At 52.7% G+C, this 18,244-nt stretch overlaps 1 protein-coding gene across 1 annotated transcript in view; it reads left to right on the top strand.

Moving 5' to 3' along the window:
• Positions 1-18,244, top strand: part of mta1 (metastasis associated 1) — a 44,444-nt gene that overhangs the window by 25,249 nt on the left and 951 nt on the right. Inside the window, exons 4-16 of the mRNA XM_064310249.1 lie at positions 1,014-1,140; positions 2,777-2,840; positions 4,509-4,626; positions 5,613-5,715; positions 6,085-6,184; positions 7,863-8,051; positions 9,270-9,344; positions 9,456-9,514; positions 9,819-9,964; positions 10,193-10,344; positions 10,968-11,157; positions 12,443-12,532; positions 13,326-13,478. Of these exons, the coding sequence (XP_064166319.1) occupies positions 1,014-1,140; positions 2,777-2,840; positions 4,509-4,626; positions 5,613-5,715; positions 6,085-6,184; positions 7,863-8,051; positions 9,270-9,344; positions 9,456-9,514; positions 9,819-9,964; positions 10,193-10,344; positions 10,968-11,157; positions 12,443-12,532; positions 13,326-13,478 (1,566 nt within the window). The remainder of the gene's footprint in view (positions 1-1,013; positions 1,141-2,776; positions 2,841-4,508; positions 4,627-5,612; positions 5,716-6,084; positions 6,185-7,862; positions 8,052-9,269; positions 9,345-9,455; positions 9,515-9,818; positions 9,965-10,192; positions 10,345-10,967; positions 11,158-12,442; positions 12,533-13,325; positions 13,479-18,244) is intronic.

Below are 18,244 nucleotides of genomic sequence, written 5' to 3'. Positions count from 1 at the left end.
ACCCACAGTTTCAGTTGTGCTGTGTGTATAAACATACCCACAGTTTCAGTTGTGCTGTGTGTACTGAGGTGGTGGGTGTATGAACATACCCACAGTTTCAGTTGTGCTGTGTGTATAAACATACCCACAGTTTCAGTTGTGCTGTGTGTACTGAGGTGGTGGGTGTATGAACATACCCACAGTTTCAGTTGTGCTGTGTGTATAAACATACCCACAGTTTCAGTTGTGCTGTGTGTACTGAGGTGGTGGGTGTATGAACATACCCACAGTTTCAGTTGTGCTGTGTGTATAAACATACCCACAGTTTCAGTTGTGCTGTGTGTACTGAGGTGGTGGGTGTATAAACATACCCACAGTTTCAGTTGTGCTGTGTGTACTGAGGTGGTGGGTGTATAAACATACCCACAGTTTCAGTTGTGCTGTGTGTGCTGGAGTAGTGGGTGTATGAACATACCCACAGTTTCAGTTGTGCTGTGTGTGCTGAGGTGGTGGGTGTATGAACATACCCACAGTTTCAGTTGTGCTGTGTGTGCTGAGGTGGTGGGTGTATAAACATACCCACAGTTTCAGTTGTGCTGTGTGTACTGAGGTGGTGGGTGTATGAACATACCCACAGTTTCAGTTGTGCTGTGTGTGCTGGAGTAGTGGGTGTATGAACATACCCACAGTTTCAGTTGTGCTGTGTGTGCTGAGGTGGTGGGTGTATAAACATACCCACAGTTTCAGTTGTGCTATGTGTACTGAGGTGGTGGGTGTATAAACATACCCACAGTTTCAGTTGTGCTGTGTGTACTGAGGTGGTAGGTGTGTATAAACATACCCACAGTTTCAGTTGTGCTGTGTGTGCTGGAGTAGTGGGTGTATGAACATACCCACAGTTTCAGTTGTGCTGTGTGTATAAACATACCCGCAGTTTCAGTTGTGCTGTGCTCTGGGTTGATGTGAAGCATCCTTACTGAAATGCCACTGGGACACTAGCGGTAATAACGGCATATTTGACCTTTTATCTGCAGGGGAGATGGAAGAGGACATGGAAAACCCCGAAATCATCGACCTCCCAGAGAAACAGAAACACCAGCTGAGACACAGAGAGCTCTTCCTGTCCCGCCAGCTTGAATCTTTACCCGCCACACACATCAGGTAACACACCCGCCACACACACACCTGGAAACACAGCTCACCTATCTGTACACACACACATCAGGTAACACACCCGCCACACACCTCACCTATCTGAACACACCTGCCACACACACATCAGGTAAGACACCAGCCACACACACCTGGAAACACAGCTCACCTGTACACACCTGGAAACACACCTGGAAACACAGCTCGCCTGTACACACCTGGAAACACACCTGGAAACACACCTCACCTGTACACACCTGTCACAGACACCAGGTAACACATTCAGTTATGCACAGTTTTATTTGTGTTGCTTTTTTCACCGTGACCGGCACACTTCAGAAGCACCTCACCTTTGCTCCCCTACCACATACCTGGTAGTGCATATAGAGACACCTGGCCTGTGAGCGCATCTTTTTTTGCTTTATCAAGCTCTTTAATTCTCTTCCTTTCAGACCAGATGGCCTGATACCCACATTCTCCACCAATCATAAGATGGCTAAAGGTTATCTGTGTACCTCTCCATGTCAGTGCGGAGGTTGGTGGTCTCAGGATAGCAAACAGGCTGTATTCTGGAATTAAATATTAAATTTTTTTTTTTTTTTGTTTAAATTTGCACTTTACTTTACACCTCATAGCCAAAAATAAAGGAAGAGCTCAGCTGGAGTGCTATCTGAACCACCTCTTATGCCAGAACTAACTCAAACAAATTGGAGCTCGGCTTCAAAATGGCTGTACTCCCAATTTAAACAACCCGTACCCAGCGGCCACGGTTCCTTCTTCTTTTTTTATTTTTTGGGAGGGGAGGGGTCGGAACCCTCTGCGGGCTGCAGACCAGGCAGGTAGCGCAGGACCTGCGACTCTCCCGCTCTCCTCATTTACACCGTCACTCCACCCAATCAGCTTTCCCCTGCTTCGGGTGATTGAGATCCGGTAATCCCTCCTCCAGGAGAAGTCTGGGAAATGTAGTGCGGGAGAGGAGCGGCCATTTTACGCCCGTGCCTCCCACTCGGTGACAGCACACAAATAGAAATGAGACGAGGAATAAATATTTAGGTGAAAGCGTGCAAATGGATGAGTGTGTTTTTTTTTTTTTTTTTCATGCGTCGATGTGCTGTTAATTGTCTGCTTTTAAGCAGAGGCCGTGTGGATTAGCAGTGTTTGGGTTCTGCCGGTGTATAAGTGTAGCATTCTATTTTATTTGTCATTTTGCTTGCCATTTGCAACTGCGTAAAATGTGAAATTTTGGCTAATTGGTGAAGAGCCGTAATAATGCTGGCCTGGGTTTTAATTGCCGGGAGACGCAGTGCGGCGTTGCCGCCGTGGCAGATACGCTAATTAGCTCCGTGCCGTCGGAAATAAAAAAGCGGGGAAGATCAAAAGCAGTTTTACATGCGTGATGTTTGATGTATGGTCTGCTCTAACTGCGGAAAATGAACTAGTTAATCAAGGCTTATATACAGACTCGTGTGTGTGTGTGTGAAAGTGTGTGTGTGTGTGTGTTTCGTCTCCATGAATACCACAAGTTAGCTGTGATTTCGGTGATGGATGGAGATCCTAAAAGCTGCCGGCGTTGTGGGTTGATGAGGCTGACGTGATTGATTGCACTGATCACTGTGATTGATTACGCCCCGCTCTCTTCCTGAAGGGGTAAGTGCTGCGTCACCCTGCTGAACGAGACCGAGGCCCTCAAGTCCTACCTGGACCGGGAGGTAGGTCCCCCGGTGTCACAGCCAGACTCCTGTGTGTGTGTGTGTGTGTGTGTGTGTGTGTGTGTGTGTGTACGTGCACCCGTGTGCTTTATGGCTGAGAGAGTTGTATTGTGTGTGCGTGTGTATTGCGGAGAGAGAGAATGTCTGTATGAGTGTATGGCAGAGAGAGAATGTGTGTGTGTGTGAGTATGAGAGAGAGAGTGTGTGAATGTATGTACGTGTGGCAGAGAGAGAGAATGTGTGTGTGTGTGTAAAGCAGAGAGAGAATGTGTGCGTGTGTGTGTGTGTATAGTAGAGAGTGTGTTTGTGTGTGTGTGTGAGAGTGTACAGCAGAGAGAGCCTGTTTGTGTGTGTGTGTTTGTGTGTGTGTGTGAGAGTGTACAGCAGAGAGAGTGTGTTTGTGTGTGTGTGTTTGTGTGTGCGCGAGCGCGAGTTGTGTATCTCTCTCTGTATAAATTATTCAGCCTGCTGACCCAGAATGTTGTGAGCGCAGTGTGTAATGAGCAGCAGGGAGGCTGTGCTGGAGGGGGCCCGGCACAGATTACCCAAACGCTGCTTATTCCAGCTTCTCCTGCACTTCAGAGAAGGTGTGGACCCTGTAGTTTATCTGGGAGCCGTTCAATCAAGGAGCTCTTCACACTATTGTTCTGTAATCCAGGATCGCAGAGTTTTAAAGAAAGGGGGGGGCGAGGGGGGTGGGGTGGGGGGTGGGGTGCAGTTCCCCTTGCTGGAAGCTTCCGGAACACCCCAGGGTTTGGAGCCTGTACTTTTTCACGCTGTGGTGAACAGATTGTCACAGCAAGGGTGTAAAGTTGTGACAAGAGTATGCCTTTCCTGCAGTTTGTTTTATTATTTTAATTTAATTGATTCTACCCCCTACCCCCCCCCCCCCCAGCCCTATTAATTTCATTGACAAAGATAAATAACCATAAGGAACCAGCGGACTCTGATTCTCTTTAGCGTTGATCGCTGGTTTACCCATAGTGCCATCTGTCACCCCCAGAGGGGGATGTGACTAAACCAGAAATGCTGGTCGCGGTTTCACACCCATCTTAGCAGCAGGTGTCTTCTGCTGGCTTCTACAGGACAATGACCCCCCCAACTCTCACCTCACCCCCTCACCTCCCTATCCTCACCCTCACCCTCCCCCACCCTCACCCCCTCCCCCGACCGTCACCCTTACCCCCCCAACTCTCACCTCACCTTTACACCCCCTCACCTCCCTGTCCTCACCTCACCTCCCCCACCCTCACCCCCTCCCCCCGACCGTCACCCTTACCCCCCCACCTAACCTCCACCTCACCTCTCTGTCCTCACCCCTTACCTCCCCTTCACCCCCCACCCTCACTGTACGCACCCTTCCCCCCCCACCTCACCCTCACCCCCCTCACCCCCCACCTCCACGTTACCCCCCTCACCCCCCCACCCTCACCCTTATCCCCCAACTCCCACCCTCACCCTGTCCTACACCCCTCCACCTCCCCACCTCACCCTTACCCCCCTCCCACCCCCTCACCCCCTCACCCTCCCCACCCTACCCCCCCACCTACCTTACCCCCTCACCTCCCACCCTCACCCCCTCCCCCCACCTCACCCTTACCCCCCCTCACCCACCCCCCCCACCTCACCAACACCCTCCTCACCCCCCTCACCCATTTCTTCCCCCAGGACACATTCTTCTACTCCCTGGTATACGACCCCCAGCAGAAGACCCTCCTGGCAGACAAGGGCGAGATCCGCGTGGGGAACAAGTACCAAGCGGACATCACCGACCTCCTCAAAGAGGGTGCGTGTTCCTCTTTGGGACGGGGGGCAGGCGTCAGGGACAAATATTAATTTGATTTTAACCAAACTGGAAGAACTGCTTTTCCCCCTTTTTAAGAGAGATTGTATTCCAAGCTGAACATTTATTTGTCCTTATTTGTTTTTTTTATTTTAACCATCTTTTCCCATCTCCTGACATTATTATTAAATGTAAGCTAATGCAATTGTTTAAAACTGTTATTGGGTTATACCTTTAGTAATACATGCTAAATTAAAGCAGTAGATTCAGCTACGCAGTAGTTACTGACTGCGTAATGAATATGAATGGGCATAGTCGCGTTCTCCTGGGTGTAAAACTCACCAGTTATTCTTCTTATGTTCTGCCTGTTTTATTTAGGAAAATTAAAGCTAAGGGCATTTTTACATTGAATTATATTACATGCATTATACATGTACATTTTATGAATTGACTCCCTATCAGTGCTCAAGAGCTTCTACACAGAGTTTACAAACTCCATGTCTGCAGTTAGTTAGTTTTTTTTGTAGTGTATGTCAATCAACATGCACACCCCTTATTTTATTGGTTAAGAAAGCAAACAGGGCTCCCAGTATAGGTCATGTGATGCATGGTCGCTGGCTGCACTGTAAATCGTGTGGCTATGGAAACTATTTCACTTAATTTTCTGAATGCCCAGATCAGTTTTCAGAATGCCCAGTTCCAAATGCAACTGCGGAAATTCAATTTCCGGCAGTCAGCTCCCACAATTCAGTCCGTGACTGTCCCCCGATCACCCCAAAAGTGGAGGCCTCATGGTTGGCTTAAGCCTCGACGAGCCCACTGGAAACGTGGGGTCCCCCCCCCCCCCGAAAAACACTCAAAAACACAGAAATGGCTTTGGTTTGCCAGCTGCAGATGCTTGTGGGTCGGAGCGTCAGCCAATGGGGGGGGGGGGTGAGGGGTCTAAGCCCCAGGAATACCGTCGCTGATTTTGGGTGATTGGGTTGCAGGTGAGGAGGACGACAGGGACCAGGCCAAACTGGAGGACAGGGTGTGGGACCCCAGCAGCCAGTTAACGGAGAAGCAGATTGACCAGTTCCTGGTGGTGGCTCGGTGAGCTGGGGGGCCGGGCTGGGGGGAGGGGACCCCAGCGTCCGAAATGAATTCACAATTCAGTCGAACCCCTGCTTTTCTTTTATGCCACTCACATTTTCTGTCTCCCTGCCTCTACCTCCTTTTGTCATCCTCCTTTTCCCCTTTTTCTCTCCCTCCCCTATGTTCTTCCTTTCTTTGCTCCCATCCTGTCTTTCTCTCCCCCTTTCCACCCACTATCTCTTGCCCTGTTTCTCTCTTTTTCTCTTCCCTTTCTTTTGCTTTCTCTCTCCTTCCCTCTTTCTCTCTCTCTCTCCCCCCCCTAATTTCCTTCTCTCACCCGCTCCCTCTCCTCCCTTCCTTTTGCCCCCCCTCTCTCCTCCCTCTCAGGTCAGTGGGTACCTTTGCCCGGGCGTTGGACTGCAGCAGCTCGGTCCGGCAGCCCAGTCTACACATGAGCGCCGCTGCGGCCTCTCGCGACATTACGCTGGTGAGCTGGCCCCGCCCACACGCCTCACTGGCCCCGCCCACACGCCTCACTGGCCCCGCCCACACACCTTACTGGCCCCGCCCACACACCTCACTGGCCCTGCCCACACACCTCACTGGCCCCACCCACACACCTTACTGGCCCTGCCCACACACCTCACTGGCCCCGCCCACACACCTTACTGGCCCCGCCCACACGCTTCACTGGCCCCGCCCACACACCTAACATTACACTGGTGAGCTGGCCTCGCCCACACACCTTACTGGCCCTGCCCACACACCTCACTGGCCCCACCCACATGCCTCACATTACACTGCTGGGCTGGCCCCGCCCACAAGCCTCACTGGCCCCGCCCACACGCCTCACTGGCCCCGCCCACACACCAAACATTACACTGGTGACCTAGCCCCGCCCACACTCCTCACATTACACTGGTGAGCTGGCCCCGCCCACACAGTGTGACTGTGCTGCATCAGGCTGTGTGCTGTATTGGGCCGTATCTATAGCACAGTCTTCAGTGTGGCTGTGCAGGTCGTGTCTGTGGGCTGTGCTGGTCGTGGGCCTGTCTGTGCTGGCCGTGTCTGTGGGCATGCTCTGGTCAGTGCTAATGAGCTGTGCCTTGGCTCCCCCCGGCCCCATATGGGAACGCTCTGTCCTAGTTCTGCTCCTCTCATATGGAGAAACCAGGGGAGAGGCCTAGAGCTACTGCAGGAGGCACTGAGAACACCCACACACACACACATACTGTCACACACACACACACACACACACACACACACACACTTACACACACGCATGCATACTCACACACACACACTCACACAATCAGACACACACACGCACACTCTCTGACACGCAAGCACACACTTACACTGGCACACACATGGACACACACACACACACGCACGCACACACACAGACACGCACACGTGCGCACACACACATACACACACACACGCACACACACACACACACAGGCATGTAATGCAGGGCGGGGTGGCAGAAGTGTCCTTTTTGCAGTGCCAGTGAATCAATGTGTTCCAAATAACGCTGTGGACTGCATGCTGTTGCGGACCCTTCACAAACACTGAAGAGGAGCTCTGAGCCTCTGGTTCCCATTATCCACACAAATGAACTCACTGCCTTCAGCCCCTGTGCTTCTGAGCACTGGGGACGTTTGTGTGTGTCATTGGCCTGAAGTCCCCATTCACTGCTACACTGCTGTCTATGCTATAGGAAAACCCCCTATTGATTACAGTAATCAGTAATCAGCAAGCTCACTGTACTTCACTGTCCCAGCAGTCTGGTGTTTGGTGTCAGAGACCTGAAGCTGAAACCTGATTGGCTGTCGGCTGACCAATGAGGGGCCGCGCAGGTGTCATGTCTGGTTAAGCGCGTGTGTGACAACTGCAGGATGAGAATAAAAGTCTTCTGCGTTACTTTTATATTTAGGCGTTCAGCTGAAGCTCTTACGTAAACGTTACATAAAGCCTCAGCACGGCGTTAAGTGCAGTCGTAGGTGCTGGAGTGAGATGGCGGGTGTGGAGCTTTCAGTGGTAAATGGAATTCTGGGTAATGTGATAGCGGTGGCGTAATTGGGGCTACACAGCAGGATGTGCGCTGGTTCTGACGGAGGCGTGCCTCTCCCCCCGCCACTCCCCCCCCCACCCCCCCTTAGTTCCACGCCATGGACACCCTGCACAAGACCGGGTACGACATGTCCCGGGCCATCGCGGCGCTGGTGCCCCAGGGGGGGCCCGTCCTCTGCCGGGACGAGATGGAGGAGTGGAGCGCCTCGGAGGCCAACCTGTTCGAGGAGGCGCTGGAGAAGTACGGGAAGGACTTCACCGACATCCAGCAGGACTTTGTGAGTGAAGCGGTTTGGGGCGGGGTAACCTGCGAGACTCGGGGGGGGGGGGGGGGTCCCAGGGGGAAGGACTGGGGGAGCGTGAGGTCATTCACAGAAGGGGGTGGAGCATGCTGAGATACAGCCTGCTCGGACCAGCACGGTGGTGCAGTATCCTCTATCCAACACTGTCTCACTGCGAGGAGGTCTCGGGTTCGAACCCTGGCCCTGTGTGCAGTTTGCATGTTCTCCTCGTGCCTGCGTGGGTTTCCTCCCACAATCCAAAGACATGCAGGTTGGGTTACTTGAGGGAGTGGGCAGAGAATTAACAGGGCGTTGTTTAAAAAAAAAATAAAAATAAAAAAATGAATATATATATATATATATATACATACATATAGTCAGGAAGAACATGCAAACGTATACAAATGTCTGTCTGACGTACGTATAACCTCAAACACACCAGGCCTCAAAGTCTCGAAGATTGTTTTTTTTTGAGGGGGGTTTTTGTGAGGGAAAACTGGAGCTGTGGACAGAGCCGGCTGGTGCTTTTTCACTGGAGGCAGTGTCTGGAGACCGTGTGTAACTCTGCCATCTGCTGGTGGTCGACCGCAAGCGCAGGTCTCCTCTCCGCTCTCCGACGCCAGGCACATTAAAATGGGCGGGAGGGATCCTTCCATTTTGGGGACCCGGGGAAGCGTCTCAGAACCGCGCCCCGCTCCGCACCGCACCGCACCGTCCCGCTCCACACCCCTCCCCGATGAGTCACGTCCCGCTCGTTTCCCTCAGAGGCGCCAGTCGGCGTGTAATTCAGAAGGCCGCTGATCCCGAGCGAGGCGATCAGCCGCCCTCTGCTCTGAACATACAGGCGGTTTAAACAGCCTCGGTCCTGCTGCGGTCTGCTGGCGGTTCTGACGCGGTAACGGTTCTACCGTGGTAACGGTTCTACCATGGTAACGGTTCTACCATGGTGACGGTTCTGCCGCGGTGACGGTTCTGCCGCGGTGACGGTTCTGCCAAGGTAACGGTTCTACGCGGTAGACGGTTCTACCATGGTAACGGTTCTATCGTGGTAACGGTTCTACCGTGGTAACGGTTCTATCGTGGTAACGGTTCTACCGCGGTAACGGTTCTACCGCGGTAACGGTTCTACCGCGGTAACGGTTCTGCCGCGGTGACGGTTCTGCCGCGGTAACGGTTCTGCCGTGGTAACGGTTCTGTCTCCGCCCCTTTCTCCAGCTCCCGTGGAAGTCGCTCACGAGTATTATCGAGTACTACTACATGTGGAAGACCACCGACAGATACGTGCAGCAGGTAACTCATGTCCGCGCTCTGCTGGAGGTCAAAGGTCACAGTTTTTTCTGTTCTTTTTTTGTGGGTGGTGATGAGGTTTCTGTTCCCTTTCTTTCTTTCTCTCTGTCGCAGAAACGGTTAAAAGCAGCTGAAGCCGAGAGCAAGCTGAAGCAAGTCTACATCCCCAACTAGTGAGTACATCAGAGCTTCTCTAGCTTTCATTCTTCTTAACTCTGACTTCTGAGTGTTTCACTCTTCCTTCACAAACTCGGCCAGTTGGTTTTAGAGATTTGCTGAACTTGCCAAACTCTGCCAAGAAAAAAAAAAAAAAACTTGATTGTGATTGTTAGTCAAAGTTGAGGAGAGGTGTTGGCTGATCCCCAACCAGCGTGAAGCTGTTCTTTCCTGTGCTGTTCTGAAAGTGCTGTGGTACAGAGCTGTTCTGTTGTACTGAGCTGTTCTTCATGCTGTCCCCACCCTCCTTGTCTCCCATAGCAACAAGCCCAACCCAAACCAGCTGAACGTGAACAATGTGAAGCCTGGTCTGGTGAACGGAGCCGGGGCGGTCCCGGGGCCGCCGGGGCCTCCGGTGCCCCCGGGCCAGACGGCCGGGCTGGGCCGAGCGTGCGAAAGCTGCTACAGTGAGTTTCCCCGGCTTTTCCTCAGCTTTTCCCCCCCTTTTCCCAATTTTCCCACCTTTCCCACCTTTTCTCCCTTTTTCCCAGTCCCCCCCCCCCTTTTCCTGGCTTTTCACAGTCCCCCCCCCCCTTTTCCCAGCTCTTCCCAGCTTTTCCTCAGGCACTCGTTCATGCTGATTGGCTGCATGGTTGCTGGGCGTAACCAGGTTATTTCTGTGGTCATGTCCGCAGCGACGAGCTCGTATCAGTGGTACTCCTGGGGCCCGCCCAACATGCAGTGTCGCTTGTGCGCCTCCTGCTGGACGTACTGGAAGAAATACGGCGGCCTGAAGATGCCCACGCGCCTGGACGGGGAGCGGCCCGGACCCAACCGCAGCAGCATAGTAAGCGCATTCTGCACTGCTAATGCACCCAGCTACAGGAGACTCTATATCCAGCTACAGGAAGCAAATTCACCCAACTACAGGACACACTTTCCCCAACTGCAGGAGATAATATGCCCCAGCTACAGGAAGCAAATAGACCAAACTGCAGGAAACATTATACCCAGCTACAGGAAGCACATAAATCAAACTACAGAAACACTTTGCCCAACTACATGAAGTAAATTGTCCTAACTGCAGGCAAACAGTTTACCAACTACGGGAAGAAAATACACCCAACTACAGGAAATAGTTTACCCAGCCAAAGGAAGCAAATACACTCAACTACAGAAAACTGTTTACCCAACTACAGGGATTCAATACACCCACATTACAGAGAGGAAACACATCCGTCTACAGGAAGCATTCAGCGACAGGGTAACCATGTAGTACCTTCTTCTGTTTTTAATATTTACCAATAGGGAACAGTCAGCCAGCATACAGCATACAGTTCATACAGCAGTGTAGAGTTATCATGTGGGTGAACATGAGGGAAAGCGTGGTCGTGTGTGTAATAAGTGCTCCTCCGTGTGCTTGTTTTTGGGGGGGTGGCTGACCGTGTCCTCTCTCCCTAACCCCCCCAGAGCCCCCACGGCCTGCCCCTCAGGCACAGCGGGAGCCCCAAGTTCGCGGTGAAGACCCGGCAGGCCTTCTACCTGCAGACCAGCCAGCTGACCCGCGCCGCCCGGCGGGTCTGCCAAGACCTGCTGCGGCCCCGCTACCTCGCCCGCCACCCCTACCTGCCCGTCAACACCACCGCCATCAAGGCCGAGTGTGAGGACCAAACGCTTTTACCCCCCACCCCTTAAAAAAAAAAGACAACAAAAAAAAAACGAAATAACTGTCTTAATTAACCTTTTTTATACAGGTGTAGGTTGATTGAGCACACATGCTCTTTTGCAAAAACAAATTCTCCCCCCCCCAAAGTAGCCTGGCCTAAGTTTGCTTTGTAATGGTGGCCTCCCCCTCTGTCTGTGCTACACAGTAAGCAGTAGGCCAGTGATCTTCATTCATTGGTCCTGGCGGCCCACAGGGTCTGCTGGCATTTCTTTTTGCCTCAATATCAGCAACCAGCTCAGACCCGAGAAACCAGCTGAGGGGAGTTTACTGTGCAATCGACTGCTTTAATTGATCAGTTCGCTGCCAAGTAACAACAAAAACCAGCAGGCCCTGCGGCCCGCCAGGACCAGGAACGATGGTCACTGCGCTAGGCTGATGGAGAGCGGAGAGAGGGAAAGCAGATGTTACTCTAAACCATGGCTGCCCAACCCTGTTCCTGGAGAGCTACCGTCCTGTGGGTTTTCATTTCAACCCTAATTTGGTACACCTGACTCTACTAATTTGCAGCTCAACAAGATCTGTAGCTGTTGAGTGAGGTGTGCTTTGTCAGGGTTGGAGTGAAAACCAACCGGAAGGTAGATTTCCAGGAACAAGGCTGGGCATCCCTACTCTAGACCATGGATACTCCAGCTTGGCCCTCGAATCCGAACACGTCCCTGGTTTTCTTTTCTCCCTGGTAATGAACTGAACCAGTGCTGCTACTGATACAGCACTGCCAGTCTGTCCGCACACCTGACTCCCAGGTGAAGGGAGGGCGGCAAACCTGCAGTTCTCGGCCCTCGAGGACCGGGATTTCAGGAACGGGGTCCCAGACGAACCCAGACGGCTGACTCCCGCTGTCTTAACAGCGAACGTTGTGTCTTCTTTCGCTCGATGCCGAAGCGTTCCGATTTTGCGCGTCTTCTGAAAACTACAGCGCAGTTCCAACGGACGTTCCACACACCGGAAACTCCTGCTGCTACCCAGAGCCTCCCCTTAGATCAGAAAGAAGCAGAAGATGGCGTAAACTCAAGGACTGACCATCTGGCTAATCTGTAGTTTTATCCGTGAATGCACCCGCCCACAGTAGGCTAATGGACAGCATAGGAGGTGTAATTCACTTTTTAAAAATCTGTGTTCGTATTATGAGAATAGAAGTGCCTGACAGACCGATTTAAATCTGTGGATGAATGTTGCGTTTCCTCATGTGACCTTTGACCGACCCGTGTTTCACTGGCAGGTGCCGTCAGGTTGCCAGAGATGCCCAAAAACCCCGTTCCGTCCAAACAGAGCGTCCGGAAGCCTCTGGAATCCGTGGTCAGATACCTAGGTAAGAAACGCTACTGTGGCTTTTTGGGGGATTTTTATTGTCCTTATGTAATGTGTAATTATATAGTCTTACAGCCACCTGGCACCTCCCTGTAGGACAGAATTGAATACAAATGTATAAATAAACGCACTGTCAGACCTGAACTACGGCAGCTGTTCCTTGAGGGCAGTTGTTCTTTGTATATTTTTCACATGATGCATAATTATGTATTATATATACATTGTTTCAATCACTTGGGAGGGAGCGAGGATGAAACATTTAAACACGCGCAGGCACGTACGCGACACAACGAACCCGGAGTCTGCGAAATCGGACTGATTAACCACTGCAGCTCTGCGGCAGTGTTAGACCTCTTATAACCGTAAGCGGCAGAAAGACTTTTAGAATTGGCTGAAGCTCCTCTTACGAACCAGAGCCCCTGCAGTTTAGAAAGGTAAGAATTGACCCCCCCCTGTTCATTCGCCGAGCGATATCTGTGAATCCGCTCGTAGGCAAACAGACGGCACAGAAGGGGAGTGCGCTCGCTGTCCTTTTTGTCGAATGTGCTGTTTTTGCAGTGGTTCCCACCCAGATGATGTTTAGCTTTGCTGGCTAATTCTAAACTGCCAAATGGCTGTGAAGCGTCCCTGTCCGCTGCAGGATAAATAAATCACCTATTCAGACCTTCTATGGGAAAGATATTATGTTCCTGAGCTTTTAGTAACTGTAGCCTACTTGTAAGGCAAACATTGGAGTGAATCCCGGTGTATTTTCTCTCCTGTTTTGCCCCCCCCCAAACGCCCCCCCCGTTCAGAGGCGCACCCGTGCCCGCTGAAGGCTGACCCGCCGCGGGGCCCCACCATCTCCACGGGCAGCCTGACGCCCATCAAGTCGTCGCCCATCCTCAACAACGGCTCGCCCACCATCCTGGGCAAGAGGACGTACGAGCAGCACAACGGTCTCGACGGTGAGGGGGGGCCTGGGGACGAGAGGAGGGGTGGGGGGGTGGAGAGGAAGGGAGGGTTTGGGGGGATGGGGGGGGGATTTGGGGGGTAGGTACTGTGTGCAGTATGTAACTGCAGCGCAGTCTGACTGCAGTGTCATTCAACTCCCCGCCCCCCCCCCCCCACAGCCACGTCTCTCTGCAGGGTAGTCTGCTGGAATTCATTCCCAGCTCCCCATGCTCTCCCACTCCTCCCTTCTCCCTCTTTCTTTTCCCCTCCTCCTTTTTGGTCAGTTTCTTCCTACTCCCTCTCTCTTTTTCTCTCTCTCTCTCTCTCTCTCTCTCTCTCTCTCTCTCTCTCTCTCTCTTTTTCTCTCTTTCTGTCTGTCTCTCTCTCTCTCTCTCTCTCCCCTCGTCCTAAATCTTGGAGTGGCGGTTGGCTGCTCTGGTGTAGCTCCAGGCCGCGCTTGCCGTAGCCATGGAAACGGCGGACCGGCAACGGCTCTCAGGCGGATTGTGGTGTCCAGCGGGGGTACGATCCCCCCCCCCTGCCCCACTCCCCACGCCCTAGTCGCTGGGCAGATTCAGGAGGGGGTACCTGGCAGGCCCAGGTGTGAGAGGGGAGTGGGGGTGGGAGGGGGGGGGGGGGGGAGAGTGGGGGGGGGGGGGAGAGTGGGGCAGGGGGGGTGAGAGTGGGGGAGGGGGAGTGGAGTGGGGAGGGGGGGGTGAGAGTGGGTGGGCGGATCGGGGGAGGAGTGAGAGTGAGGCAGTGGGGGGAGTGAGTGCAGAGTGGTGGATGGGTGGGTGAGGGGAATTGGGGGCAGGGGGAGTGGGAATGGGGAGTCGGGGGCAGTGAGCTGGGGTGTAGTGGGGCTTTGGGGCGCTCTTCATTTTGGTGGGGGCAGGGAAGGGGGGGGAGTTCTGTCTGATTGCCTGGTACAGTTTGTTTTTTTTTTTTTTACAGTAAAAACCCTCAGATGTTTTGACCACAAGGTCCTCTGCTCTTTTCTTTGTTTTAATTTAAGCGTAAGTGGTTTCTGTTTTCTTTATTTGACGAGCAGCGGTTGGCGTCTTGGAATCGCCCCGCTCCTGGGCCCTGGCAGGCCGCCTCGTTCTGCTGAGAACAATGAGCTCGCTGCTGGGCACTCTGAATATTAAATATTTAGGTTCCTTTGTGCAATTTTAATGCTTCAAGTTTTATCTTTTTTCTTTTTTTTTTTTTTTTTAAGTGAATAATTGATGATAATTGAATTAATTCCGCTCCATTGTCTGGACTCTCCCTGGCCTGCCCTGGTGCACTTGGTGTCTTGGCTCCAGATGTCCCCTGGGACGCCATTTTGTGGGTACATTCCACTGGAATGTGAGGTGAGACATGATAGGTGTATGTGCCAATGCCCTGGAGACTTTCACTGGGGGGGTAGGGGGAGGGAGTGGGGGGGAGGGGGGGGCTTTCTGTTTTCGCTGTTGAAAAGGACGATGGCTTCCTGTGCTATACCAGATGCGGCCAGCAGGGGGTAGGAAGATAGCATTTTATTTTTTTTTAAGTGTTCCATTAGAATCACTTAGCTGATGCTCTTACCTGGACAACTTGCAAAAGTCAAGAGCACCACTGACGCGGGTAACTTTTATAAAACAAATTTTGGCAGTTCATTTTTTTCAAATTCACGTTTTTAGGGTGTTTTACTTCCTCTGTCAGTTTGTTCAGAGACGAGCTGTGGAGCCGTTATGTGAGGGACTGTCGCGAGCGCTACATTAGCGGTACTCTGAGGTGAGGAGTCGCCGCTGTGCCAGCTCGCCTCCCACGCCACACGCTTCGTTTAAGCAGAAGCGAGAACCCCCCCCCGAGGTCTCCCCCGCTCCTCCTCGTGCGCCCGCCCGCCTTCGGAAAACAGCGTTTGGGCGGCGCGTGTCCTCGGGAAGATCTGGCACCCGCAGTCGCTCTGTGGAGAGGGAGCTGCCAGATTTTTTTAAAAATCCATTTCGGATGAATTGCATAACGACGCATTCGCCCCTAATAGGAGCTGTTGTCTCTCGTACGTCAGCAGATTCGTGGAGCCAGGGCTTCTAAAGACTTGCCCGTATGATAAATACTAATTACCCAGCGTCACCCCTCTGGGCCAAACCTGGGACACTCGGGGGGGAGTCTGTGCGGAGTGCGATGAAGACTCCTCTCCTCTCTCCAGACTGCCGTGGGCTGCATGGCATTCTCAGAACCTTAGCAGAAATGCCTCACGCTGTCACACTGCAGTGCATGATGGGAGATATTCAGGTATAGCTTCCCCTTCAGGGGTGATGATGTGAACCAGGGGGCGTCAAACTCAATTCCCAGGGGTCTGTAGTGCCTCTGGGTTTTAGTGGTTTCCTTTCAAATCAGCTGCCAATTAAGGCCATGGGAACAGGGTGTTTTGACCACTTTAGCCAATCAATGACTTAAATAAAGCACTGGTGTCGGGAACACCCTGAAAACCCAGCAGACACTGTGGCCCCCCAGGACTGGAGTTTGACACCTGTGGTGTGGAGGAAATCACTTAATCTTCTTCCTGCAAAATGTTAGTGACACCACCTCGCCTCACCCTACACGTGTGGGTAATGTGACACGTGAGCAGCGCTGCTGGCCGATTGGATGTTTATTTTGTGCTGATGTACAACATAAACATCCAATCGGCCAGCAGTCCTGTGGATCACCTGACTTCTTTTCACGTACGGAACATGTTTCCTCTTAGTCAATGAGTGCATTCATTGAAAATCCCTATTTTGTGGGAAGCGAAAGCTAGTCTGCCAGACTGAGTGTGTGTGTGTGTGTGTGTGTGTGTGTGTGTGTGTGTGTGTGTGTGTGTGTATGAGTGTGTGGGTGAGGTGAAGTGTGTGAGGCTAGCCCCTCCCCCTTTCTCTTTCAGAGTGTTGTCATGGGAAGTGTGTTAACGACAGGCGGTTTAGGACTTTTATCATTTAACCTTTTAACAGCATCTCAGTATAAAGGGAAACGCCTCACTGGTGTCCTTGGGCTGTGGTGTAGGGGTGACTGAGGTGAGCTGTGGGGCGAGAAATTCGGCAGCCCGCAGGCAGGGGAGGAACAGGGCCTCTGGTGTTTTGGTATTGGTGACTCGCCCCAACGTGGCAGCATTTTCAGCCCCGTTGCTGATCTTTGAGTCGTACATTTTGACATTTTTCATAAATATTTATCCTCTGCCTTTGGAGTAGGAATTCTGCAGGCGCGGGGGGGGAGAAATGGGGGCTCGGGTATTTTGGCCGTTGATATAACGCGTCCCCAAAGCGTCATCATTTCCCTCCGCGTTTTAAAAGTCGTTGATATCGTTTCGTCCGCTGCCGCCCCGCTTCAGACACAGGTATCGCCGAGGTCACGGAGAGGGACAGCCTATTCTCTGCGCCGTGTTCCAGGGGCTCGGGTTCCAGTGCGGACAGGAAGCGTGTGAGGGGAGCCGTCCTCCGGCGGGTCGTGTTGCCTGCCGGCGTTTTTCGTTTCGTCCGCACGTGGTCGGGCAGAGCGGCACGGAAACGATCCCGTCCTGCCTCGGCCCGGTCGCTCGGTCCCGGTACGGCACTGTTCCGAAACGATCCCGTCCTGGCTCGGCCCGGTCGCTCGGTCCCGCTACGGCACCGTTCCGAAACGATCCCGTCCTGCCTCGGCCCGGTCGCTCGGTCCCGGTCCCGGCACTGTTCCGAAACGATCCCGTCCTGGCTCGGCCCGGTCGCTCGGTCCCGGTCCCGGCACTGTTCCGAAACGATCCCGTCCTGGCTCGGCCCGGTCGCTCGGTCCCGCTACGGCACCGTTCCGACGGCACCGGCGTGCGAATCTCGGTTTAAAAAAAAATACGGTGGTCTGTGGAAATCGGCTGAGCCGTGCTCCTTGGATGTGGAACCCGCGGCGTCCTGCTAGCGTGTTGAGTTTCGGCGCTGCCTTGCTCCGTGTGAAACTCGAGAGACGCGAGTCTCGGCTGCGCAGTGGGGAGAGCAGGGGTCGTTCGTCTTATCTTGGCCGATGTCGCACAGTGCAAAGGATTATGGGAAGGATATGTGCGTTGGTCCACCAGCTTGGTGGAGTCTTGGTGGAGTCTTTGGGCTCATTCCAATCGCACCTTTCCTCGCATCCTTGTCCTCCACCCAGCAGAGGACATGAGGAAAGGACGGAAGAATCAAGGAAACGTGTATTAGGCAAATGGAACATCCTTGTTCAGTCGAGCGTCAATTACAGACATGGCAGATGGGGAGAGATGGATCAGCAGGTTGATTATTTATACGTCACACATTTAAAAAAAAAAAAAAAAATACTTTCACAAAGGATGCACTCGTGTTTCCTTGCTCAAGCATCCTTCTGGAGCCTCCTAGCTCCTAGCCTCTTCAAGGAGCATTTCATGGGCTAGAATGTCCTTAAACATAGTGGACCATGATAGATTTCCAGATCCGGCGAGGACCGAGGAGACTAAGACGGATAAAACAAATGATTTGCGTGAGCCTTTTGTCTTTACCTGGTGGAAATTTGGAAAACAGCGTGACAAAGGTCAGACAAACCTGGGATCTGCAGTTACACTTCGTGGCCTGTAGCCAACTCGCAGCTGAGTGTACACATTTCAGGAATGTATGAAACTTTTTGTTGTGTGTGTTTTGAATTGCCTAAAGGTGTGTACTGACAGCGGCGGCGATGTGGAAGGCATCGCCGACTGTGTGCGGACAACAGAGTCGCACTTATTTTTGTGTGACTGGGTTGCGCCTGGACTGTCCCGTGCGTCACCATGCAGCGCCTGGCTGTGGGTGCGGCGTGCGCTTGCGAA

Source organism: Anguilla rostrata, chromosome 1, assembly GCF_018555375.3.
Source record: "Anguilla rostrata isolate EN2019 chromosome 1, ASM1855537v3, whole genome shotgun sequence".
NCBI lineage: Eukaryota > Metazoa > Chordata > Actinopteri > Anguilliformes > Anguillidae > Anguilla > Anguilla rostrata.
The sequence above is the reverse complement of the archived record's forward strand: the minus strand, read 5'-3'. Positions and strand labels throughout refer to the sequence as shown.